Source organism: Spodoptera frugiperda, chromosome 2 (assembly GCF_023101765.2).
Source record: "Spodoptera frugiperda isolate SF20-4 chromosome 2, AGI-APGP_CSIRO_Sfru_2.0, whole genome shotgun sequence".
Classification (NCBI taxonomy): Eukaryota; Metazoa; Arthropoda; class Insecta; order Lepidoptera; family Noctuidae; genus Spodoptera; species Spodoptera frugiperda.
In genome coordinates this window covers 2713059-2739341 of record NC_064213.1, presented here as the reverse complement: position 1 = coordinate 2739341, position 26283 = coordinate 2713059, and the positions used below count along the sequence as shown (strand labels likewise).

At 35.2% G+C, this 26283-nt stretch overlaps 1 protein-coding gene across 2 annotated transcripts; it reads right to left on the bottom strand.

Moving 5' to 3' along the window:
• Window positions 1–2256: 2256 nt before the first annotated feature.
• On the bottom strand, window positions 2257–25911 carry LOC118268871 (zinc finger protein 432). Of its 2 annotated transcripts, none has more exons than XM_050704231.1 (16): window positions 25275–25911; window positions 23853–24078; window positions 23172–23458; window positions 22517–22670; window positions 19843–20000; window positions 19481–19624; window positions 17858–18045; window positions 17309–17645; window positions 17130–17216; window positions 16246–16360; window positions 14810–14892; window positions 13930–14027; window positions 12578–12698; window positions 11547–11747; window positions 9434–9591; window positions 2257–9123 (listed from the first exon to the last, which is right to left on the bottom strand). In XM_050704231.1, the coding sequence occupies exons 1-16, from the start codon at window positions 25398–25400 to the stop codon at window positions 9006–9008; spliced, it is 2601 nt and encodes an 866-aa protein (XP_050560188.1). In that variant the 5' UTR covers window positions 25401–25911; the 3' UTR covers window positions 2257–9005. The 2 variants fall into 2 exon arrangements, with proteins under 2 accessions (XP_050560188.1, XP_050560195.1); XM_050704238.1 differs by having other exon boundaries at window positions 22517–22655.
• Between the last annotated feature and the right edge of the window lie 372 nt (window positions 25912–26283).

The following is a 26283-nucleotide window of genomic DNA, read 5'->3' as shown; positions in this document are numbered from 1 at the left end:
TCGACTGGGATTGGTCAGCTCCTGACTGTATTCATTTTGTTGCCCGCAAGGTTATTTTCTTTTTCTATCACTTTGACTGAATATTAGTGTAACATTGTTCTCACATAGCTGAAGCAATAATAAACCTATGGAGTTTCTTGCTCGTTCTGCTCCATAGGAATCTACACTTTGGAACGAGCAAATAGCTTTACTAGAGGACTAACCGTCAGACATAAATTTGAAATAAATAATTTTACTTTGACTTTGAAATGTGGTAATCGGTCAAATAGAAGGTATCTAGGCAACTTAGGTTTCTAAGTTCTAACTACCTAGGTCCATGTAGGTATCTACCATTTTCTTTTGTTGTTCCCGCTACAAGCAAAATTGCACAATATTACACACAGTCGATAAAACAACGCATAAAGTTTACAGCACCACCGACTACCAACAACTTAATCAGGAATTCAGAAAGAGCATCCCCGTTCAACACGAACTACAATGAAACGGTGATGTCCTCAACCGTAACGATGTCTATTACGATCCCTCGTCCGTGCCCCACAAAAAGTTTCACATAAAACTTCTACGGGTTTTATACAAGGTCTCTTTACTTCGTTCGTGAAGTCTTTGCATCAAACATATCACGTTGTTTACATGAAGGCGTTGAATTGGGGTCGGTTTGGGTTCCATTCGACTTTTGACCGTTCTGAAGATTTGCATAGATACCTATTATTTACTGTAAATAAGATGAATACCTACGAGTTTGTTTTCTTGGTAGTAATTGACTTTAGTACAGGCTATAGGATACTTTAAGTACCTACCTAACCTACCTTAAACATTAAAAGAAAAGGGCTGGTAACAGCCTTCCAGGGTTACTTTGAAAGTTGAATTTAGCGGTAGATCATAGGTACTCGCCTACCTACCCATACTTCGAAATGATATGTTTTTACCTTATTGAGCTACTACACATTAGTAATTCTTGTAGTAGATTGAAATTGCATTGATGTGCCCCGATGGCACTTGTGTGGAGCTCTCCTTCTTCGTCCAATAGTGAATTAGCTAGTATCACACCGTTGGATGGTAAATTCTTACAACTACAATTGAATAAAAGAGCTTTTTGCTAGATTAGCTCCATTTAGTAGGCAAAAAACAATAGCCCCCAATGAGTAAACTAAAAAAATCAACGGATTTCCATCTTTCATTGTTATTTTTTAAAAGACTGACTCAAAATAAAATATAGAGCTCTAACTAAAATCAATCGCAGCATGCAATCTAAGTAACGATACATCGTAATGCAAGACGCAATGTTCGGAACAGATATACGTAGGTACACTGCGCGCCAATTTACCATCGTTCATAAAACGGTGGCAATCTCACGAAACGTACTAAAAGGACGAAACAATTTGGACAACTGAATACACTCGGGTTTTATGACACCCCCGAGTAAGAACATGGACGAGTCGAAGTTTTGAAAAATGTACAACACTCCGTGGAATGTGGGACACTTCAGAAACTTATTTCGTCGGTAAAAAATACCTCTTTCAGCTCTCCTGGGAACTCGTAGAGATATTTGAAAACGTTGAACCTTAAACCCAGTAGCTTAAAGATCAAGGTCAAGTAATTTTGTTACTACGTTGGACACAGGTTTATATTTTTAGTGTTAGAGGTATTAACTGTCTGAACGGTACCAGTTATAGCTTATACGGGAAAGGAATAAACATGCAGTACCTGTCTATGAATTTAAATTGACAGAGTAGTTATGTAATTCGTTTTTGCAGACCATTAACGGCCAATTTCAATAACCTATCGATCTTCAGATTTTCTTACCAGAGATTCAATTTTGACACATTTTGTATGGAGCTTAGGTATGTCAAAATGTATCTGTAGTAAGCAAATCAGTGCCTCTAGCCAAATGTCTCTTTAGCGTTGGTCGACAGAGAGAGTAGAAAACTCAATGTATGGGGATGACACTGACAAGTGCCAAAATTTATGTCAATCCTGTACAATTTAGTTTTCTATTCTACAAGTAGACATGCGCTAAATGCCATTTGGCTAAAGGCTCTGAAGATAGGTAGGTTATTGAAATTTGCCGTAAGAATAAAAAAAATTCGATCAACGAAAGTGGTACTTTCTTTAGTCAAGTGTGTGTTAATTATGAAGCAAGTACAGAGAGAAGATGCCATAATGTGATAGGGAAATTCAGTTATAACATCTCGTTGTATCTGCTTCATGGTGTAACAATTTTCTTCATGAAGGCTGTACCAAAAAATTAAACAAAAGTTGCGGTATGTATATTCTCATTTAATATAAAAATTATAGATATCCACTATAATATTTACATGAAAGTTAATGGCAAACAACTTGTCAAGATTTATTTCATATATTAAAAGAGAAACATAATAAAATATGGAAGTAGTATCTCTGGGTGACCACAATTTTATTTTAATGATCTTTTTTATACATAATACTGCGTAGATAAAATAAGCTGACCACGCCACTCATTTCTGTCCGTAATATGTCGGAATTTGTTTATAAAAACGTTATTTTGGAAGAAATTATTCCCTAATTGTATTATTTTATATGGAAGTCATGTAAAATTGGAAGATTAAGACTGGTTGAAACACACTGAATAGTTGACAGGAGCGTAGCTAGCGCCGTATCTGCCATTCTGCCCCCTAACGTGCTTAGGCAAAAAATAAAAACTTCCCAAACGTCAGTAAGAGTGTGACACCTCGTCTCACCCAAGGATGGGCGAAGTAATTGGATGATTTTTACCCCCTAAAATAAGGATCCCCAAACAATTTTTTGTACGGTGCCTCGCTAAGGCACGCTACGCCACAACCACCAGGTTGGAATATTATTTGGCGCTATGAAATATTTCAATATATAAAAATGTGCACTAAATAAGTCTTTTCACGTAGTAAAACAAGTAACTTTGTACTACGTGTGTTTTATAGTAATGTTTTCACTAAAAAGTGGCCGTCGAGATTATCTTCGGCTGTTTTCAGCCTTTGTTTACTTGGCTATCGGTTACAGCTTCATGTTTTATTTCAATTTACAAATTCTCAAATAAAACCAAATTATCGCTTATTATAATAAATCTGAGGTGAAAACATTTATTTCGCTATTGTTTTTACTATTTGTGTGAGTTATAGTTAAAATTGCTATCCAAAGTTATAATAAAATATTTATAATTAATATTGCTTCTTCAGAAGGCCAATATTTTTACTGTACTAAATAGCCTTTGATATACGAAAAGCACTCTAACTCTGAAGTAATAAGAATTATATTTATATAAAGATTTCACTGAGATGTGATAGTTTAGATATAAGTAAATAATATAACTGCGGTAGATGTAAAATCCTATGTATTTTACGGTTTAATTATAAAATATATTTATATCTCTATTTTCCCATGGACATGTTACGGACAGAAGTAATAAACATTCCCTTATCACAGACTAGAATAGATACCAAAAATAATAGACGAGTGTCACTCTGTTTGGGGCGCAATGTTGTCTATGGTATCACTGTAATGGAAGACTTCGCACCACATCTATCTTTAAAAAATTGTCTATGCCAGAGCAAATAATTAAGTACTTTTTTGGACATAAGTTTAAAAAATAAACAAAAAATACTTTATATTAAAAATGTACTTAAAACAATATTAAGTAAAATCCATTACCCATTTATATTTAGGTACTTTCCGTTATTATATGACTACTTCCCAATATTCAGTGACATATTAAATACAGTGGAAACCTTAAACAACATTGCTACATCCATATTTATTCATCAATCAACAATAATGATGTAACTTGAACAAATAAATTAATAACCATTTTTAAATAGTCTATTACATCTGTAATTATTATGACAAGAACCTTTACCATGAGTTCGAAGCAATAGTATTTTTGTCGATAGTCGCTAGCGACGATGTAAATTTTTTGTATGGCAAAATTTACAACGTCTCTACCGGTCACCTGTGGAACTAAAAATTGATATACAAAAAAATTGACGCCTTCGCTATCGAGTATCAACAAAAACTATTGTAGTAAACTCATGGTAGAGGTACAGGTAACAACTTATTCAGCCAAGTCACATCAAAAGAGTTTTCGACAATACCCAATAAAACCTCAGATCTATAATATGTTGAATTTTGATTGCACATAACACGCCTTCCTTACTGCCATAACTACAAACAAAGGAAATAAAATGATTATTCATATGTACTTACAAGAAGCCTATTGACAGGACGCCTAAATAATAATTAAAAAGTTGTTCGTATACATCGGAAATGCCAGTGGCTGTTGAGGACATAATGTAAAGAGAATATTTAACTAAATGACTAAAATTAAAATTACTAGTAAACTAGTTATTACTAAAACTTCGTTAACACCTAAGCTAAATGTGCGTAACTTTCAAACAACAACAGATTCGATGATTCGAATGCAAGAAAAATAAATTCTCCATGAACTATCTATATCTTAAACGGCCAGTAACATGTTCGATAAATACGGAACAACATTTGACCAAAAACTTAAATGCATACCTACATAGAGATTGTACATTTTATTACAAAACGCCATTCAGTGTTGTATAAACTTGATATGTACAGGAGATTACTAACTATAGTAAGTTGCCCTTACAACTATGTATTATACAAAAACAGGTTCCTATTACCTCGTCTCTTAACACGCCAATGTCCTAAATTTTAGAACATTCACTTATAACTAATTATACACAAATGAATCAGTTTCTTTTTTATTGCCATCGAAATTAAGTAGTTTTTCGTCGCTATAATATCTATTACAAAGAACGATAAAATTAAGGCTCTATTGTAAGGCAGACATCTAAACATTAAATAAAGCTTTCCAATCTATTGGCATTATAATTACATTCTTTTTTAATTTAGGCTTAGTTTTTTTTAGTTATATATATAAAGTTGACTAAGGAGCATTTGAGCTTTGTCATGTGTGTTTATAGAGTTTTATATACAAACTATTTTTACATTACTAGTTAATCGATCTTTAATAGAAAGGCCCCAATTTCTGCAATTATAACTACATAGAGTAATTAGAATTACTTTGAAACAAACATTAAATACTTCTGTAATTAATTTTTGAACAATATATTAAGCTATAACTATTATTAATTATCACAAAATATTATCAATGGGGCTTTACTATTTTCAAAACTTTTAGTAATATAGATATTATCAACAATGTAGTCTGGAAGTACACCCCTTGTTTGGTAATATACTCAATGGGCGATACCATTGATGGAAATAATATTGTAAGGTCATTGGGCGGAATCCGACCCGGTCGCGGACACGAATGAAAATGATATCAAATGAAAGAGTATAAATTTACTTAACATTAGGTATAGTTGTTTTTTTTTAAATCCATGGGAAAAAAAAGTTAGAGCCAAAAATAGACGAAATTAAGTCGTAACCTTGACATAATTCCCAAATCGCTTAATAGAGCTGAAAATTGGAATAGATGTTAATTACTTGATTATAAACAAAATGTCAAAAATCTCCATCGATTTGACTTTTACTAAAAGAAATATTCAAGATCAAAAGGTCAAAGTTACGGTTTTTTCCATTTTTCTCGAAAACGGTAAGTTTTATCGTACGAAAATGTTCAACAGAGTGGTAGATCATACAATTTTCTACAAAAATAGTTCATCTCTTTTACTTTTACGACTTTCCATTCGTGAGATATCGCGGTTTTAATTAAATAAATCACATTTTAAATAATACTCGCGCGGTTTTACCTTCTGTTCGGCTCCTATTAATTGTACGTAGCATTATGTTTTATAGGATAAGCATAAGTCGATTGATGGACTAATTAATAAAAGAGATTAGCGTGTTCTAACAAATTCTTCAGCTTAAAATATTTGTACTAAATACTTCTGCGCAGTTTCCATCGATGCTCGCCTACTATTAAGCGTAAAGTAATGTTTCATAAATTATAATCTTCCTCAATAAATGGACTATCAAACACAAAAGGAGTAATTCAATTTGCTCTTGTAGTTTTGTTTTTTAGCATTCCTCGATACACGACGCGGCGATTGTCGCGCTGCTACTGGTAGCGCTGTATGTACTGTAGCGCTGCTTTAAACTAGTGGAGTTCCTCGTCAAACAATTACGTGAGTAACCCGATAACATAATAATTAATTTAGTATGTCTCACGAAAGTTACAAAAAAAACTAAAGAGTTAGTTTGAATCTCCTAACGCGCTAATCTCCAGAACAACTACTACTGCGAATTGATTTTTATTTTTTAGATAGTTCACTTATCGAGGAAGGTTTTTAGTAGGTAGGTAGGTAGTAGGAGTCTCACTATTATTTTAAGCTGAATAGTTTGTTTGGACGCACTAATCTCTAGAACTACTCCGTTCATATCAAATTATTATTTTTGTGTTGAATTGTCTATTTATCGAGATATATACGAGTTATAATACGCTATAAAACATCTCGCTACAATCAATATGAGTCGAGTAGCAGCTGAAACTATGCGGGAGTAGTACTAATATTTAAAGTTGAAGAGTTTGTTTGAACACGCTAATCTCAAGAACTTTTGACCTGAATCGAATTATTATTATTGTGTTATATGTTTGTGTTTATTTATTGACTATAATCAACAGGAGCCGCGCAGCAGGTAAAATCGCGCGGGAGTAGCGAGTATTGTAGTAAACTGTGATTTATTTGATTAAAAGCGTGATATCTCACGAATGAAAAGTCGTAAGAGTAAAAGTGATGAACCATTTTTGTCGAAAATTGTATGATCTACAACTCCGTCGAACATATTTGTACGATAAAACTTACCGTTTTCGAGAAAAATAGAAAAAAACATAATTTTGACCTTTTGACCTTGAATATTTTTTTTGCCTAAAATGGGATAGATGGGGATTTTTGACATTTTGTTTATAATGATGTACTTAACGCCTATGCCAATTTTCAGCTCTATGCAAATTATGTTAAGGATATTGATCACGCCGAATAAATAATTATGTATAAATTTATTTTTCTCCATACTCCCACATCCCACAAGAAAGCGACCCTTACCATGATAAACTAGACCCATTTTATTAATATATCCTGATAATTTCATTTCTGTCCGCCGTGGGTTTTTTTCCCATACAATTTGCCCATTGACCTTTATGTTCCAAAGCAACTAAAACAACTCTAAACAATTGCAATTACAGAAATAATAAAAATAGACTATAAAACACACATGACAGAGCAGAAATATAACTATCCTCGGCACCAAATGTCTTTGTAACTGAGATGATTAAATTTTCCTAACCCAACTGCATTGCACGTACACAGTATTTACACTAAAATAGCTTTCAGTCATACCTTTATACAAAATGTACCATTTTTATACATTAGTAAGCTTGCACGAGAATTCTGGTACTTATAAAAATTGTCCTATCTTTCATTTGCTAAAGACGACATAGAAATCAGTAGTTAAACAATTAAAAATGTAGTTTAGGTCAGTAGTTAGTTAATAATGTTACAACAGAACTATGTGAAGTACAACATAAGCTTTTAGTTTGTTGGTTAACTATTTTAAAATTACACCTTATTGTTTGGAATTTTCCTACCTGAAAGGAGAAAGGCATACATACATACAAAAATTAAAGTGCACTTTGTAGTAAGTAGTTAAAGTTTCAATTGTGAATTTGAAGACTCAAGAGGCATTCGTTACTTGACAGGAACCCTGACTATTTTGACTGCCCCAAGGTCCCAACACACTGACTTATAAATTGAAATATTAACAACTGACCCAAAACATAATCAACAAAGGTATAATATAAAATTTAACACAAAACTAACTGCCATCATATTGTACTGATTATAATTCAGTATTTATATTCTTCTCATAAATATAGTTATTTTGTCAAAGCATAGTAGGTACTTAGGTATTCACAAAATTATGTATTTTAGAAAATTTAACATTTATCAAGATCCAGAGCAGTAACTTTACTATAACTAGTTTTAAATTGAGATAAATAGACATTGAATCAGTTATGTTCATTATAAAGCAATACTACAGAGTACACTAAACTCAATTATTGCAGTTAAAATTATGGGAGCATAATTATTTTCATGAAATACAATTAGAAAATGCAATAACTAGTAGTTATTAGGCACATTGACAGTAGATGTTTTAAAATTTATAAAATAAATCAATAACTTACTGTTATAATCAAAATTGTGTTCTAAAAGAAAGGAAAAAGTTTTAGCTTAGCTATCGAAACGAGAGCCCGTTCGCAACTTTGATTGGTTGGTTTATTCGGCCAATCAGAGCGCCGAATGCGCTCTCGTTTCGATTACATTAAACGCAAAGCAAAATCGTACTAAGAGTACAGAACTCCCTTTATGTATAAGGTCCAGTAATAAAGTAGCACTTTATATTGACACAATTAATGTCTACTTAACTCAACTCTAATGCCCAGTTTGTAAGATTATGATTCCATTGTTTCAACAATATTTCTTTATATTGCTTATATGGCAGTGTTTTATTAAATGCAAGCTAATAATTTAATTGCTATTATTTCAACAATGGAATCACCTTGTGTGAAGAGTGAATCGAATGCATGAAGCATGATATTAGATAAGACATCTTTGATAGATTTTTAACTTTATTCCCAAAAAGGAAGGTTGAGAATTTCATACATTTGTAAAAATGGTGAGGACAAATAGCCAGGCTTTTTATCATTGACTTAAACCTGCCTTGTGCTAGAGTGTTATATATTAGCTTGAATGTCCTACTTTATACCTATCTATATGAAACTGAAACAACCCCTCAACAATAAAGAGAAAGAAACTACCAAACTTTGCAACACAGAACAACAATGCTATCACAAATATTACCTCAAATCTACTTATTGCTTTTCTACTCAAATCTCGTACAAGCATACTAGGATCACATCACTGCACTAATGTCACTGTCACTTTCACATGTCACTGTCACTTTTTCATCCAAACGACCATAGGTTCGTCTGGGTCTCGCTTCACTCAGTCTAGTTGTTGCACTTGTACTACTGACGTTGGGGGAGGGAGGGAGATCTCGTACTTTATGAGGCCTGTCCGACCTGCTGACAGGACTAGACCACCGACTTCTTTTGCATCACCACTGTAGAAAGAAAAGTAAAATAAATGTATTATTTAAATCTGAAATAGTACACTACTGGCGTCCAAGATGGGTTTGAATAATCTGCTTACCTGCCAGGCGTCAGGGATTGCAGTTTAAAAGTATCAAGTTTATCACAGAGCACTACTACCTGATCTTTATTAAATGTGCAGTAAGAATTGAGCCTACAACACACTTCATCAGTGAGTTATCTTTAGGGGCGGAGTTTGTTATAATTATTAATTTAGAAGAAATAATTTGTTTCTAGATTAAGGAACTTATGGCATAATATTTTTTAATCCGAGCTAATTACCTGGTGGTATGTTGCCGTGCATGGTGTTTGTGTAGATGTGACAGGTTGGGCTTGACGTCTCTGCTCACGATATGTAGCGGAGTCACGAGACGCCTCCCTCCACTCAGTCCTCCCACCACAATCTGATTGCCAATTACCTGGCCAGATCTATTCGTCACCTGTGGTTATACGAGTAACATTAGAAAAATATATAATACAATATGCTCACTATACCAATTATATTCCCATCTCAACATAATATACAGATTCTACTTAAGTTAATTTTAATATTCTATTTAACTATATACAAATTACAAATACAGTTTTATAGATAATGTTACCATAATTAGGTACATCACACAAACAGTTTTAAAAGTTGCAGAACTTTTCACCTAATGCTGAAAAGGTACTGGTAACTATTACTGAAAAGTCAACAATGGAACATTATCTAGTACAAACGATTGTAATACATACATAAACTTATTTTCTACATAAATTATCTATTTATATTATCTAGTACAAGATTTACTTTGTTATATCACTGTTGTAATAACTTTATAGGACATAAGGAACACTTTACACATGAATCTTAGACTTAGAATACCATTATTAACATACTTTTATAGACAGTCTATAAAAGTACAAAACCGTTAAAAATACGAATAAATAAAGTTTAATATCGTCCCTACCGTCCTTTACCAAGTTATAATATACAGGCTGAAATAGAATACATAACTTTAAGGTGAACCTATTTAAGATTACGAAAAGCTTTTACTATAGCTAACCCAGATAGTGTCAAAAATATTTTTTATGGGGGGAAGATCATCTTAAGACGTCGTCCTGCCCTGAGTGAGGCGAGAGGGAGTGTCAGACTCTATTGACTAAAAACCACTCTGTTCCTTCTCCTGCTTTGAGCCAGAGTCCCGGTAACCCGTTATGTAGACCACAACACTGGTGGATATTTTGTGCTCACACATTTCGAAGGCAATTTTTGGCACTATCTTGGTTAGTATCAAGGCAGTTCATAATCTTGGCTATAATGTTTCCTTAAAGATAAGAACACAATTTCATCCTGTATAACATGTATAATTTAAAAACATTCTTACGAATCACTGCGTACCGTGACAAACTACTTCTTGCTTGACCTTCGCTTCATTTACGACGTACATCTAAGCCAATTAATATTAATTATTATAAATAAATTTAACAAAATAAAACTCACATAATCAGCGTTAAAACTTATGTTTTATTCTTTGGTTCGGTTTTTATTTGCTAATTTTTTCTTGACCAGAGCATGTAAATTAATTTGCTGATTTAGTGAATTTTATTATATTTCTCATCTACTGAAACGATATTTTAATGCTATATCAACGGCTCATTAAGCGATTTTTTGAAATTAGCATTCAATTCAAACCTCTTTAGTAGATGGGAAACTGATTTTATAACAGTTTTTTCTGTAAAATTGGATCTAAGGTGTAACATTGGATCCCATTTTTAATCTCAATCTAGTATCCTATGTCCTCATTTAAGCTTCAGTGAAACTTGATGGGAATGAAAGCCTTGGTCTTATATGTATGGTCCAATGTTACACCTTTTTGATCCATATATACCCCAAAAACAGTACCTCAAAAAAATACTACATTAAACTCTAGAGTAACATAAAGTTAGTGCATAATCAGAACTTATTTTATAGAATAGGAGTTGGCAAATGAGCAAATGGGTGTCAATGGTAAGTGTCGTACCTACAGTACCGCTCATGGACACTGACAACACCAAGGGAACCACACATGCGTTGTTGGTCATCATACATTTCCTAACTCATATAATAGGGTCCATAATTGTGACATAATACCGTATTTCCACCTCCAATTAAATACAATACATGATTATTACAAAATCTCTTCAAAAACCTGCGTACCTGGGGCCTTAGTCTGCTATTACAATTGTGTCACAATGTTGGATCATTGCACAGTGCGAGAGGGATGGAGCTATACAACCTACATAGCTCCGTCCCTCTTGCACTGCTCAGTGATCGACCATTGTGACACAATTGTAATAGCAGACTAAGGCCCCTGGTTATGTCAGTATACTCTAGTCAATATTTGTAGAGGCGCCTTAATATGTAATTACTTACCACTTGTATATGCGTGGCCTGCTGATGATCCTGCTCCAATTCCAACGTTTGATGTGTCTGATGTTGCACTTGATGTTGTTGCACCTGTTGTTGCACCTGTTGCTGCACCTGTTGCTGCACCTGTTGCTGTACTTGTTGTTGCGTTGCCTGTTGCACTTGTTGTTGTGTAGTTTGTTGTTGGGATACATTTTGGCCTTGACTCTGTAATAACATTTTGAGATATAACTACAGAGCTGATAATTGTTAAGAAGCGGCGGAGAAACGCGAGTAATTGTGAAATTTCGTATTCGAGGCTAAGATTTGGGTCGCTGAGTCAACAGCATATCATCTTTTTTTTTTACATTTAATGGGTCGACGTTTGGCCGCTATCCCACCTGATGGTAAGTGATGATGCGGCCTACGGTGGAGCACGTCTGCCCATAAGCAACCAATACACTCGGGCCTTGAAGACACCCAGATTATACCCATCAGGAAACACAAAACTCCGGCAAGGAGTTCCACTCCCTAGCAGTTCGCACAAGGAAGCTTAAAGCGAAGCGCATCGCAGGGAAAGAAGGTATAATACTATTACGTGAGAGAAATGCTAGGGCACGTACGGACCAGCTCGACCAGAGTGAAACCACGATCTCAAGAAAACCGGCGTAAAACATTGCTTGCTTTGTGTTTCACGATGTCATTCAAATAGTGGCGTGGTTATTGGCGGTCCAACCTCCTTGGACGTCAGCAACTCACTTGTAACTGTTCCAATATTGCGGATGTCTGTCGAGTGATTCTTATACCGTCCAATCTATACTAATCTATACTAATATAATAAAGCTGAAGAGTTTGTTTGTTTGTTTGTTTGTTTGTTTGAACGCGCTAATCTCCAGAACTACTGGTCCGATTTGAATAATTCTTTTCGTGTTGGATAACGCATTTATCGAGGAAGGCTATAGGCTATAAAACATCACGCTATGACCAATAAGAGCCAAGCAGAGCGGGTGAAACCGCGCGGAAGTAGCTAGTTAAAGAATAAAAGTGATATTGCTTACAGCTCTAGGCGGCAGGTCCATATGTTGCCGTTGATGTAGCATGAGATGATTCTTCTGGAAGAATGCCTTCCCGCACTGGTCGCACACGTGTGTACGGAGCGTACAGCTACCGTCCGGGTGTCTGCAGACAAACATAGTTTATTTTATTTATTTACGCAAAACAAATAATATCGTACACGAATAACCATTAAAAGTGTCATAAAAACAATGTGTTTTCTATAATATAAACATAAGTTGGATTTTCCTCCCCGACGCTATAACTCCAGAACGCATGAACCGATTTCCACGGTTTTGCATTCGATGGAAAGGTCTCGGGCTCCGTGAGGCAAAGAAATTTCAGGAAAACATAGAAAATCATTGGGGACGAAACGGACTTCGCCGTGTTTGCTAGTTGTGTATAAAAAGATCCCACCCAAAACATAAATGTGAAAGGCTGCCAAGTTCGATAATATTGGAATGCTTCGCCTATAAAAGAAGTGAGATCTAAATAAGTACCAAGTTCCATACACAGACCTCAGTTAAGAATTATGTAACTTGGCAAGTTTTCACACACTTTGTTATAAACCTACTAAACGCAATGAGTCAAGTATATAATTTTCTATTAAAACTTGCCAAGTTATATCATTTTTAACTGAGGTCTGTGTATGGAACTTGGTACTTATTTAGATCTCACTTCTTTTATAGGCGAAGCATTCCAATATTATCGAACTTGGCAGCCTTTCACATTTATGTTTTGGGTGGGATTTCATTTATTTTTGTAAGGTTTATTTTCTTTTTTTCTTATTTTACTTTACTTTGACTAAATACAAACCTTCGTAACGAATTTTAGGTCGGTACGACCATTGGAAGATATAGATATTTTTTTTTGTTTTATTTCCTTAGGGGTATGAATTTACACCTTCATTATTTTTAAAATCGACTCACACTTGGCCATTTTCAGATTTTTTCCTTTACCTTGACCTAAAGACCTACCTCCATGCCAAATTTCAAGTCAATACGACCATTGGAAGTGGTCTAGGTTTTTGATGAGTGAGTGAGTGAGTGAGTGAGTCAGTCAGTCAGTGAGTGTATAGTAAAAATAGCGATTTTCTGACGTCAATATCTCAAGACCTACAATAGGTACATTAATGAAATTTTGTATTTTAGATAAGTAAGTAGATCTCGACAGATACTAGAAATTTCATATGCGTAGATAAAATAGATTTGAGTTATAGGTGGGTCGAACTTGGCCTGAAATGGTTCGTGTAATATAACCCACGGCCGGTGTGTCGGTTTTTTTGCTCGAACTTGGCGGACACACTGCCGTGTGTCTAGATATAAAGATATCCTTTAAAAAAGATAACAATACATACCTCCTTTGATGCGCTATTAAACCGTGTTTAGCTGCGAATCCTTTCGCGCAGTCGCCACAGAAGTGGACTTTCGGTCGAGGAGCAGTTATTTGATGATTCTGTAAGGTAAGAGATCACACTGTTGACTAAATGTTCCTAAAAGACTTCATCACAAGAGGTAAATTAAGTTCAGTCCAGAGGGCTGAGTACAAGTTATTAGTAGTTTGTTTAACAAACTGTATTTGTGAAGAATAAACGGTGTAATTTGATTGATCTCATACTTATAATAATATTTAAATAAATGCGGAGTTAGTTGATTAATTCATTGTTTTATTTGCCTTATTTATATATGAATATTTTCAATATGCGGGATCCCGCAAATACCGAGATTGAATTCAGGCTGCGGGATTGGAAGCCCTAGTTTGTTACCGCATTTAGCCCTCTGATTAGTTTTCATTGGAGCTGGTCAATCAGAGCGAAGCACACGGTGATGTTTCGATCTCTTTAATGAATAAAGAATGACAAAAAATCATTTGCTCACTAAATACATTGAAAAAGAAGAAAAGTGATAAATATTAAGTACATATTGCTGTACGAAAAAGTGACAAATTAAAGTTAAAATATAGGGGAATAAAACTCAACTTTGTCTACTGAGATGGGTAATCTATACTAATATTATAAAGCTAAAGAGTTTCTTTGATTTTTTGTTTGTTTGAACGCGCTAATCTCAGGAACTACTGGTCCGATTTGAATAGTTATTTTTGTGTGGGATAGGGCATTTATAGAGGAAGGTTATAGGCTATAAATCATCACGCTACGATCAATAGGAACCGAGCAGGGCGGGTGAAACCGCGCGGAAGTAGCTAGTTTCAAGTATATGAAAATAATGGGTTGCACTTACCGAGGCTATGACTTGTGTATGTCCAACGTTGTTCGCGTTCGACGAGATTATCTGTATGTTGGGCTGGTCGGGAATAATAAAACCTGCAAGAATTTGAAGATATGTTCAATCATCTTGTAAACAAATGTTATGAAATTACATGTCAGTAATACTGTGGCCTCAGAAATAGAGAGCTACAACAAAAAGCATACCGAACGTCTAATCCATCATCCCAATCCACTTGCAGCCGGATTACAGTACTCTCTACGGATCTTGGCAGGTCTGAACTACGTGCAGAAGGCTGCGCAATAAGTGTAAAGGGTCAATTGTATTTAGAAATGGTCAATCTCTAGCCTAGATCGCCGCCCCCCGCACCTCGCCTCATGCCACCATTTGGTTCTAAAAAATACTTATTGCGCAGCCTTCTGCACGTAGTTCAGACCTGCCAAGATCCGTTGAGAGTACTGTACTTAATGACATTGTGGTTAAGAGGCTTAAAAGAAACCATGTGCTCTAAATGGACAGTGAGGCAATGGCTTCCTGATCTATAAACACTCCAAGAATCACTGAAGAAATCTGATTAAAGTCTGTAGACTGATTGCAGATGAAAAGAACAGAAAAAAAAATTACATGTCAGTCCCACGTCTCATATAGGACCCAAAGTCATGTCATAGAGGACTGGACTATGCAGAGCATGGCAGGGTAAGGGAGGACACAGGAGGATAACACAGTGTGGAGGATTGGGCACACTGGGACTGCGCGTAAAATTCCAAAATACCAACAAAAGTCCGATAACGTGGGCGTCGGCGCCTCGCTGCTAGCGGCTGATCATTAAACGAACGTACGCACGCGCGATATTTTATTGTTTTATTATTGTGATAAAAATAAAACTGCGTGACAATCGCCGCGTCGTGTGTCGCGGAATGCTGCTCATGAATATGAGCCTCTAGCATGGCTTGAAACTAGTCGAGTTCCTCGTCAAAACAGTACGTGAGTAAGCCGATAACATAATGTTTAAATATCGTTCACTAATTACCAGTGACCCTACTGAGTGAGGCAGGCATAGTCAAAGTCAAAGTCAAAATTATTTACTTCAATTAGACCAGGAAGGCATTTTTGAACGTCAAAGCAAATATAATAATATTAATAACGTCTGTCTGTCAGTCAGTCCTCTATTTGCTCTATTTGCTTGTTCCAAAGTGTAGATTCCTATGGAGAAGAACGAGCAAGAAACTTCATAGGTTACTCTTTTTCAATTAGATTCACAATACAATTCATGGTTACATTGTTTCATAGAAATAGGTTGCGGGTAGGTTAACTTAATCCTAAGTCTTTTATAAGTGTCTGTTTTTGTTATTCTGTCTTCAATAATCGGGGTGTCGTTTTCTTTTAAGAAAAAACCCTGTAAATAAATAAAGATTAAAAAAAATTGTTTCATAGTACGAGTATGTACGTACTGTGTTGTTGGTGCGCGGCGACGAGGCCGGGCTGCAGGGCCGCGGTGAGCGCGCACAGGTCCGTGACGCACGTGCGGTCGCCCGCGTGCAGGCGCACGTGCAGGGACAGCGCCTCCTGCAGCGGGGACATAATATATTACTTACTACAATCCAACTCTACATACATTATGTAAATCCAACTAAACAAGCAATTTTTCTAAATTAACTATATAGACGGTTAAAAGGAAATAGAGTATAAGCGACATTTTGGTCAAAAATTAGTTTATTATGCTATCTATACTAATATTATAAAGCTGAAGAGTTTGTTTCTTTGATTGTTTGTTTGAACGCGCTAATCTCAGGAACTGCTGGTCCGATTTGAATAATTATTTTTGTGTTGAATAGTGCATTTATCGAGGAAGGCTATAGGCTATAAAACATCACGCTACAACCAATAGGAGCCGACCAGAGCGGGTGAAACCGCGCGGAAGTAGCTAGTTAACTATATAGATGGTTAAAAGGAAATACATTTTGGTCAAAAATTAGTTTATTATGCTATCCTACATAAAATTTTACGCTCTTTCGAATGCGCTTACTCTCATGGCTCTACGATGACATTTTTGGCGTTTATACACTAGCAAAAAAAATATTTTCCTAGTTACATAGTACATTTTTTGTCGCTTATACCCTATTTCCTTTTAACCGTCGATATGTTCTATTACAGATGTGCTCAACCAATTTCGAGCCACACTGAGGCCTTCAATTATGCTACAAACATGGCATCTTCAAACCAACAAATACACCTAAAAAACTATGACGTCTAAGAGAATACATAAATTTGTTTGCAATCTTTTCAAACCATAAACATAAGACACGTAATGATTATCAAAAATAACAAAACGAACCTTTGTGTTGAAACAGGATCCACACTCTGGACACGCATAACCCGGACTAGTCTTTTCCGACACTATTTGACCATCAGCACCTATGACCTAGAACAAACAAAAAATAAAATAGTATTTTTTGTTAGACTAATTGAGCATTTCCTCTATGTTTAAAATAGTAATTAGTCGAATAAAGTTACCTGTACAATTTGCGGTTTAAAATCATCTTGTTTTATCACAGTTGTTTGCTGTTGCTGTTGTTGTTGCTGCTGTTGCTGTTGTTGCGCTTGTTGCTGGGCTTGTTGCTGCGCCTGTTGCTGGGCTTGTTGTTGTGCTTGTTGCTGAGCCTGTTGCTGCGCCTGTTGCTGCGCTTGTTGCTGGGCTTGTTGCTGCTGTTGCTGCTGCTGTTGTTGTTGTTGCTGTTGTTGCGTCGGCAGACAGTGTCGCGTCATCTTGCAATGTTGTTGCAATTCTGATTTGCATTTAAAGGCTTCGCCACATTCTAAACATGCTACTGCGCCCTCCCCTGTGTGGATTCTGGAACAATATCTAATAGTTTGAAATGTGATAAATTGAAAAAAATATCCGGGCAGCCATTATTTAGTCTTCATAGGGCACATAGGCGTGTAATCTCACGTTAAAAAATCAGAATCACTTTTATATATAAAAATAATCTATATTATCCGTATGGAATGAATAAAATTACTGATCAACAGTCATGAGAACAAAACTAATTGAATTATACTAACTTCATGTGGGCGACTAGGGTCCGTTTCTGCAAGAACTCCTTCCCGCAGACGGGACAGGAGTGCGGGACCCTGCCGTGGACGCGGCCGTGGTTGACGAGCTGGAACTTGCGCGCGAACGTCACGCCGCAGTCAGGACACACGTACGGAGACAGCGACCCGTGGAAACGACTGTGCATTACTAGGTGCTCCTGGGAATTTCGAAATTATTCTTATTTTATTGTAACTTTCGTGAGACTTAAGGTGCTCCCACATAGCAGTTATATAACGTTATACAACATTGTGTAACATTTATAATAGCATGTAACATACTCTACAGCCACTGTAATTAACATATAACATTTGTAATAGCGTGTAACATACTCTACAATTACTGTTATAATTTGTTTAAACACATTGTTGTATAACGTTATATAACTGCTGTGTGGGAGCACCTTTATAATTTGTTTAAACACAAATGTTATTGTTACACATTATTGTATAACGTTATATAACCGCTGTGTGGGAGCACCTATACTAAATTAATAATTATGTTATCGGCTTACTCACGTAATTGTTTGACGTGGAACTCGACTAGTTTCTAGCCATGCTAGAGGCTCATATTCATGAGCAGCATTCCGCGACACACGACGGCATCTTGAAACTAGTCGAGTTCCTCGTCAAACAATTACGTGAGTAAGCCGATAACATGGTAATTAATAATTGTTATTGTAATGTGGAGATGATAAAAATATAATAAATATCAACAGAGTTAAAGTTAATGAAAATATTTGAGATAGTTTTGTTTAAGAGTAATATGATTTTTTTATGGATTAAGCCAGCCAGTTGACTTGATGGTAAGCAATCGCCACCCATGGACACTGAAACACCAGAGATGTTACAAGTGTTTTGCCACCCTTTTGGGGGTCAGGAAATTAATTGGGCTAATTGAGCCTTTGGTAACATCAATCACACAAAGAAACACAACGCAAGCGTTGTTTCACGTCGATTTTCTGTAAGGTCGTGGTATCACTCCGGTCGAGCCGGTCCATTCGTGCCGAAGTATGGCTTTCCGATACACAAAAATGTGCTAAGACAAACTACCAACTCAACTATCTTCGGAACTTACTGGGACTGCCACAATTTTTATATCGACATGTTGTGTGACATGTATTTAAATAAAGATAAAGCGAATTAAACTTAAAGAGTGAATTTGCAATGTCATAGTTCAGTATAATATTACACAGAAAAATATCTACTGAAATTTTCGGTAAAATGTTCTTAATTTACCGAGTTAAGTTTGTTGTTCTCAGGGTTATTTTCTTTTTCTATCACTTTGACTAAATATTAGTTTACATTGTTCTCACATAGTTGAAGCAATCGAAACAATGTAACCATGAATTGTATTGTGAATCTGATTGGAAAAGAGTAATCTATGGAGTTTCTTGCTTGTTCTTCTCCATAGGAATCTACACTTTGGAATGAGCAAATAGCTTCACTAGAGGACTGACCGACAGACTGACGTTATTAATTTTATTATATTTGCTTTGACGTTCAAATGCCGTCCTGGTCTAATTGAAATAAATAATTTTGACTTTGACTTTGACTTCTAGCGGCCGAACTGTTGCCGATGTCTGTATAACATACCTTTTGCGCGAAGCTCTCTCCGCAATCACTGCAGACGTAGGGCCGCTCCCCAGCATGGTACTTGCTGTGTGTCACCAGGTGGCGCTTCAACGGGAACCCGCGCCCGCACTCGTTGCATACAAACGGACGATCTCTACTGTGCACCTGCAAATTATGTACAAAGATCAGTTGGTTCTTTGATTGGATATTTGTCTTAATAAAGTTAGCAAAATGATGTTTGTGTTGTTATTAACGTTTATTTTATTAAACACACCACCACACTATGCTATTTTAGACAGATCTTATTATAAGTGCGTAAGGTTGAAAATCGAATAAAGAAAAATTAGAAGTAACATGATGTATTGGAGACAAAATCAACTCACCCTAGAATGCGTAACGAGATGATGTTTCAATGTAAACGCCATCTTACACTCATCACACCTATACGGCCTCTGCGCAGAATGTAGCAGTAAGTGTGTGTTCAGGCAATGCTTCCTCGCAAACGCTTTGCCGCAGTGAGCGCATACATGTGGCCTTTCACCTAGGGAAATATTAATCAATTTCTACGTTAATAATTATAATTGGATTACCCGTGTGTGTGTGAGGAGGTGATGTTTGAGCGTGAAGGTTTTCTTGCATTCGAGGCAGCGGTAGGGTCGGTTAGTAGAGTGCAGTAAGAGATGTGTGTTGAGGCAGTGCTTGTGCACGAAAGTCTTGGCGCAGTGCACGCACGCGTGCGGTCGCTCACCTGAAACAGAGCGGACCGCGTCGGTACGTGCACTGCGCTACTACTACTGCGTATACTATACAGATCTAATGCACTAACATACTATATTGGCTTAACAACTACAAATACATTTTCCAAGATTATTATTATAGAAGTGTCATTTACGTAAAGATTTTGTGCTGTTATACCTAAATCATCCTCAAGCTATTTGAAATATTGACATGTAAAAGTGTTATTTTGTAACCTATTTACAGAAATAAATATCATTTATCAAAGCCGCTTGTCGTACATGGAGATTATGGTAAAACCTTTTGCAGAGGCCTAAAGTCCAGCAATGACTTCTGATGGGCTTTTGATATGTAGATCAAAATGAGATAGTATGAAGCTACCTACAGTTTGCTTATAATTTCATGGCATTCCAATAGTACTAGAAATAACAAACAAACAGAGTTTTAGTACTTTTTGTAAGTTTATTAATTAATTATTTCACAGAACACATTGGATACAATATAAGTGCGAGTTTCTTCGTTTAGTCAGTAACATTGTAGTAATCTTAATTTATATTTGTTGTGGTTCGCCATTTATTGCTCCGGTAAAATGTAATACGCTCCATTTAAGTAAAAAAGGTATATTATGTCAATCAAATAAAATATATGACAAATTATTATAGGTATTTCTTCCGTACCTAAATGAAAAATTAATGTTCATACAATGAGACAGAAAGTTAACCAATTACCATCAAAGTGAAAAAAGGGTCTTTTTTATTTATTGGAATTAACATGACACTAAGATTAGACATCGCCGCGTTTGCGCATGATACTCATGATGAAGTCCCACTGTGACTCGAAACTAGTAGAGCTTTTCTCTATTAATTTACGCGAGTAAACCGTGATTTTTAGTTAATTTAGAATGTCTCACGATAGTCATTATAAAAAAATCCTACTTTAAAATGTATGTATAAACACTAGGCATGACAAAAAGTATGAAGTTACGTAAGTTACTTTTTATCCTCTCAAATGATGAGTCAGAAATATTTTGGTGCAATGATTTTTAGAAAACATTTGTTAGTGACTTTGTGTCCATATTTATTAAGAGTTTTTATATTCGTGATTCGTATACCGTCATAGTCGAATAAATTAATAACTAAAAGATACTTGTATCACAAATGGCTATTCTTTGTGAATATATTTGGAATATGATAGGTTATATCTTCAAGCATTTCAAATAAATTAGCAGAATTACCAGAGTTTAGTGCTAATTAGACATATTGTATGTAGTAAAAATAACTTTATCATAAATGTAAAGAAAAATAGCTGTTTCATGGTGACTTTTTCAATGTCGAAGTGTTAATAATAATAACTATATAGTGGTGCCAACTTAACTTTGCAGTTGGACAGTGACTCTAGTTTCTTCACAATACGATTCTGTAGTACAAATCTATTAAGTTGCTTACTAGTTTCATATGTATCCACCTGAATCTATAAGTTTGCTTTAAGTCTATTTCTAGAATACCGTAAAGGAACTTTGTGGGAAATTTCCAGTAGTTAATAAAGTAAGTTAGGGTCACTTACACCTCTAAGAATGAAGAAGGTAATTCCGGTAAAATTGTTTTAATCTAACTATTTTTACTCCAGTAATTACATTTATATTATGACTCGTATTATGACCTCAAAATGTCTCTAATCGCGGTGTCGTACAAAGACCAGCATTAGAGCCTAATGGTGCTATCAATTACTTTAAAACTATTTGAATTATATGTTCCTCTCTTATGTTCGCCTCAGATTATATAATTGTCAAAATAGGTACAAATATTATCCCATTTAAGTTAAGATACAAAATCATTTGCGCCAGTTTACCAGAATGTAATATTTACGAGGAATTACCTAAAATCATGTATTTGCGTTGCGTTCAAACTATTTTTATAACAGTTTTCCTCTATGCAAATTATATTTTTGTGTATGTCTAATCAGTACGTGTGTTGTATGAAAATTGCCGCTATTGTTAACTAAACTTAACCATTAAAATACTACATCTTGAAAAGTCTGACCTGCAATAAATCCTTTACGCTGTGATTTTGTGGGTGAAGATGGGTTGAGTTGAAGAAGGGGATAAATATAGTGCTATATACTTTAATTGCCTGCAACTTTGATGGATCTATAAGGCCCCGGCCGCACTAGGGCGGAACAGCGGCGGTTTTTAACAGCGTAACCTTATAGGTAGCGTATAATCTGGGGCGGGACAGAAGTGCAAGTGTGACCGCTTGTATTCGGCCCAAGTGCGGCCGTAGATAAGATAAAATAGCTTAAAAAGTAATTGATAGTTTCTCATACCTGTATGAACTCTGGCATGTGTGGTAAGATGATGTTTCAGAAGAAATGACTTCCCGCACTCGTCACACCCATAGGGTCTCTCCTTGACGGCGGCAGGGGGCGCCGTCGTCATCACGGAGTTGGTGTTCAGAAGCTCCGTCTGAGAATATACCGTCTAACTACACGTTACTATGTTACCTGTGCGTTTGAGGTGGACACTTGACTAAAGTAAGAAAATAGAGTTAGTAGAGTAGCTTTCAATAATAAAATGAGATACAAAATGGTGTCAAGACTGTGCTGTCCATAAATTGCAGAAAACTGCAACTAAATGTAGATCAACTCAACAGAAAACATACAGCTGCCAGGACGGTTCATTTCTCCTCTGGAGTAAAAGGTGAAAATTGTCTATCATTCCCTGAAGGATTAATCAGAACGCTTGCAGCTAGCAGTCGGCGCACCGTAAGCACGCTGGCAGCTAGCGGTAACCATAATTCGAAACCACGTCGTGCCGGAACCGAGCCGGAGCCGAGCTTGCTACGTGTGTTTTGTCTTTAACGCATCAAATGGGCAGCGTATCACTTGACTGTACCACCCATGGATACAAGCAACACCACAGGAAGTAAAAATGTGTTGGGAATTAGGGTTTTAATGATTGAATTGTAGCTATGTCACTTACTTTCGGCGAGTTATTGGCTGTTCCTGGCTCCTGTTTGGTATGCAACAAATGATGTTGATGTACTGTGGTAGTCTGAATTGTTTCCGCTTGTGTTTGTTGTACCGTAGCCTCTGCTAGACTCTTCAGACCTCCATTCAGAATTGTATGATTAAGTTGAGAAGCATCTATCACAGGAGTTGCAATGCCTTGTGCTTGTAGAGCTCTCTTCATGAGAATTTCGTTGCATTCTTCTGCAGTTAGTTGTATGGGTCCTATTGGTGTCATAAACGGCTTAGCAGCGAGGTTAGCTGCAATAAGAAGAGTTAAAATGTTAGTATTTAGAAATATATTGTTATAATTTAGGATCTAGTTGTTTAATTTTTGTTTTAAGCCTATACATATCACACATACTTAGATATGATAGATAGGACTCATCATCAACTAAAAGAAAACAACTATTAAAATAAAGCTGTTTGCTTACAGAGAAGTAATGTGGAATCACTAACACTAAACTTTTTCAACTAAACTCAACAAGTAATCACACAAAGTTTATAAATCTCTAGAACTAGAGTCCAATTTGAAAAAATATTTTTGTATTGGATTCCATTTATTGAGGAAGGCTATAAACATCACGCTACGCTTAAAAGGTGCCAAACAGAGTGCGCGTAAGTAAGTAGTAATAAAATAAAATATAACACTCACTATGTATAGTTGCTGTCTGATTCTGTTGTGACACTCTGTTAATAGTGTGCGTTGTGGCATCATTGACTACAAACATTGCCCGTCTCCCTGTGACAGGTGTGCCTGTAGTAACTACCCTCGTCAACTGAGCCCCTGAATTTGACACTGCAACGGTGACCGCACCAACTTTCTCTTGGACTTGCGGTGTCTTATGGGACATAACAGTTAGGGTTGTCTCTGGAGACACCTGTAAAGAATTTAGAAACAAGTTGTAGTTTTAAATAATGAAATAAGGGTCATATCGAGTAGTACCATTTTGGGTAAAAAAGCATTAATAAATGTAGGTATTCCATATACAAATTTTGATATACCAAATTCAAACAAGAAATACAATTGATATTCAGAATTCTTTGAAGGGCATGGAACTACAGCTTTCTACTTTCTGTAATACCATGTTTTGGAGTATTGAACTCTTATTTAAATTGTTTATCGAAACATTTACTGGATCACAAGTTATTGTTGTGAGTAAGCATAGTCTAATAAGATCTTAAGGTTGATTTTCCAATGCCAAATAACTTGAAAGATAGATTTTGTACTGAAAATATACACACAGGTGTTGATTTTATTCCATGAATGAAAATTATCTGTTGATTGAAAATAAGCCGTCAATAATTTTACTTCATGCACTGAGAAATTAAAATGGTAGAGCAATATAAGCAATTATATTATTATAAACTGTATTGAGAAGCATGAAAGTGTATAATTAGATAATTAGTAACTTTTATAAAATAAACCTACATAATCGCCCATAAAGACACTCATTAATAGTAACACTTTCAATAAGTAAGTGTTATTACCTAAATAAGTTTTTCAAGCCAGTTATAACTTTATCAATTAACTACATAATTTATTAATAATATCTTTAAACTAGTAAAATCAAAGCCAGTTTATCATTTTAATATAAATATGATTATCATTTACAGCTTAATATTCATTGACCTACAAAGATTACGAGAATAATTATGATTCATTCTGAATTTAATGCAATAATACTCTTGATTCCCACATTATTTTATTTTATCATAAGTAATGATAATAGTATGTGGTTAAATATTTGATACACATAACATTTATATTTAGAAGTCACTAACTATAAATTATTAACTTTAAATACAATGACAAAGATTTTCTGGTGTAAATAAACATTGTTTTATTTCTTTCTAAGCAAAAATGTGATGTAACAGCTACTTATTAGACATTTATAATGATAATCATACTTTAAACTGAAAAGCAATACATTTGGCAATCAAATTGTTTTCAAAGAAAGTAAACTGCATCAACACAACACATTATAATTTCTACTCAACCGTGAAAGTTAATTACTATGCAAATGTCACTTTGTTGAGGTAATGACATAAGGTCTAAATTCATTGTAATACGTACCGTATTTCCTAGGGTATAGCTCAAACTACTCGGCGTTTCCACTTCGCCCTTCGTAAGGTCCGCGGAACTCGTGAAGCCCCACGAGTAACCGAAGCCCGAAACATTGTTTGGAGTAGGCATACACATTTTTAACAACAAATATAATTCATTACAATTGATAAAACTAATTCACTAACACAAATTTCCTATTTGATAGTAAACAAGACTCCTCATGACAGTTTTAACATTACGATCATGTATGTACGCTTTCACAACTACAAACGCACAACGCACTCATCGATCACAATGCCGATAAAAACGTACTATCTATGTAAATTCATATTTAACGATGCTTTTATTGACTGACGGACACCAGTCTACACGAAGAAATCTTCGTAAATTAGTCTAATCAACTCAATATAAAAGGCGGCATAGGACAACGACGCTATGAGCAGAACTGACACGCACATTATTTTCCACAAACAATGAGTGATTAAGTTTATTAGACACGCTAAGACTAATCATATTTATATTTAAATATTAATAAATATCACTACATAGCCGAAACTTAGATATATCTTAAGATTTCATGAAAACAATAATTTTATCGCACACACAAAAAACCGGACGCCATTTTATTGTTTATGGTCCATTAAGGGTTTTAAACTCAACTCCAACTCATTCACGTAGCAATGATAACAATAAACTTACAATGTAATGTTAAAAGCTATTGTTCCTTTAATTGAAATATTTAGATAAATTCAATTTGGCTTATTGCGAGACTTAAAATTTCTCTGTTATTAAACATATCTGAATGAAAAACAAGACGTTTATAAATAATCATCCAGTTTTAAAAGTAGGAAGAAGGAAATATAAAAAGTAAACAAAGATCTATGGTTTACGTTTAGTAGACGCTAATAGTTATTTCGTTCATTTATATTTTTATAATAATAGAAATAGGTATTTAAATATGATATTAAATACTAAAACTCATTTGGAATTATATGAAATTTATGTATTTGTTTAATAA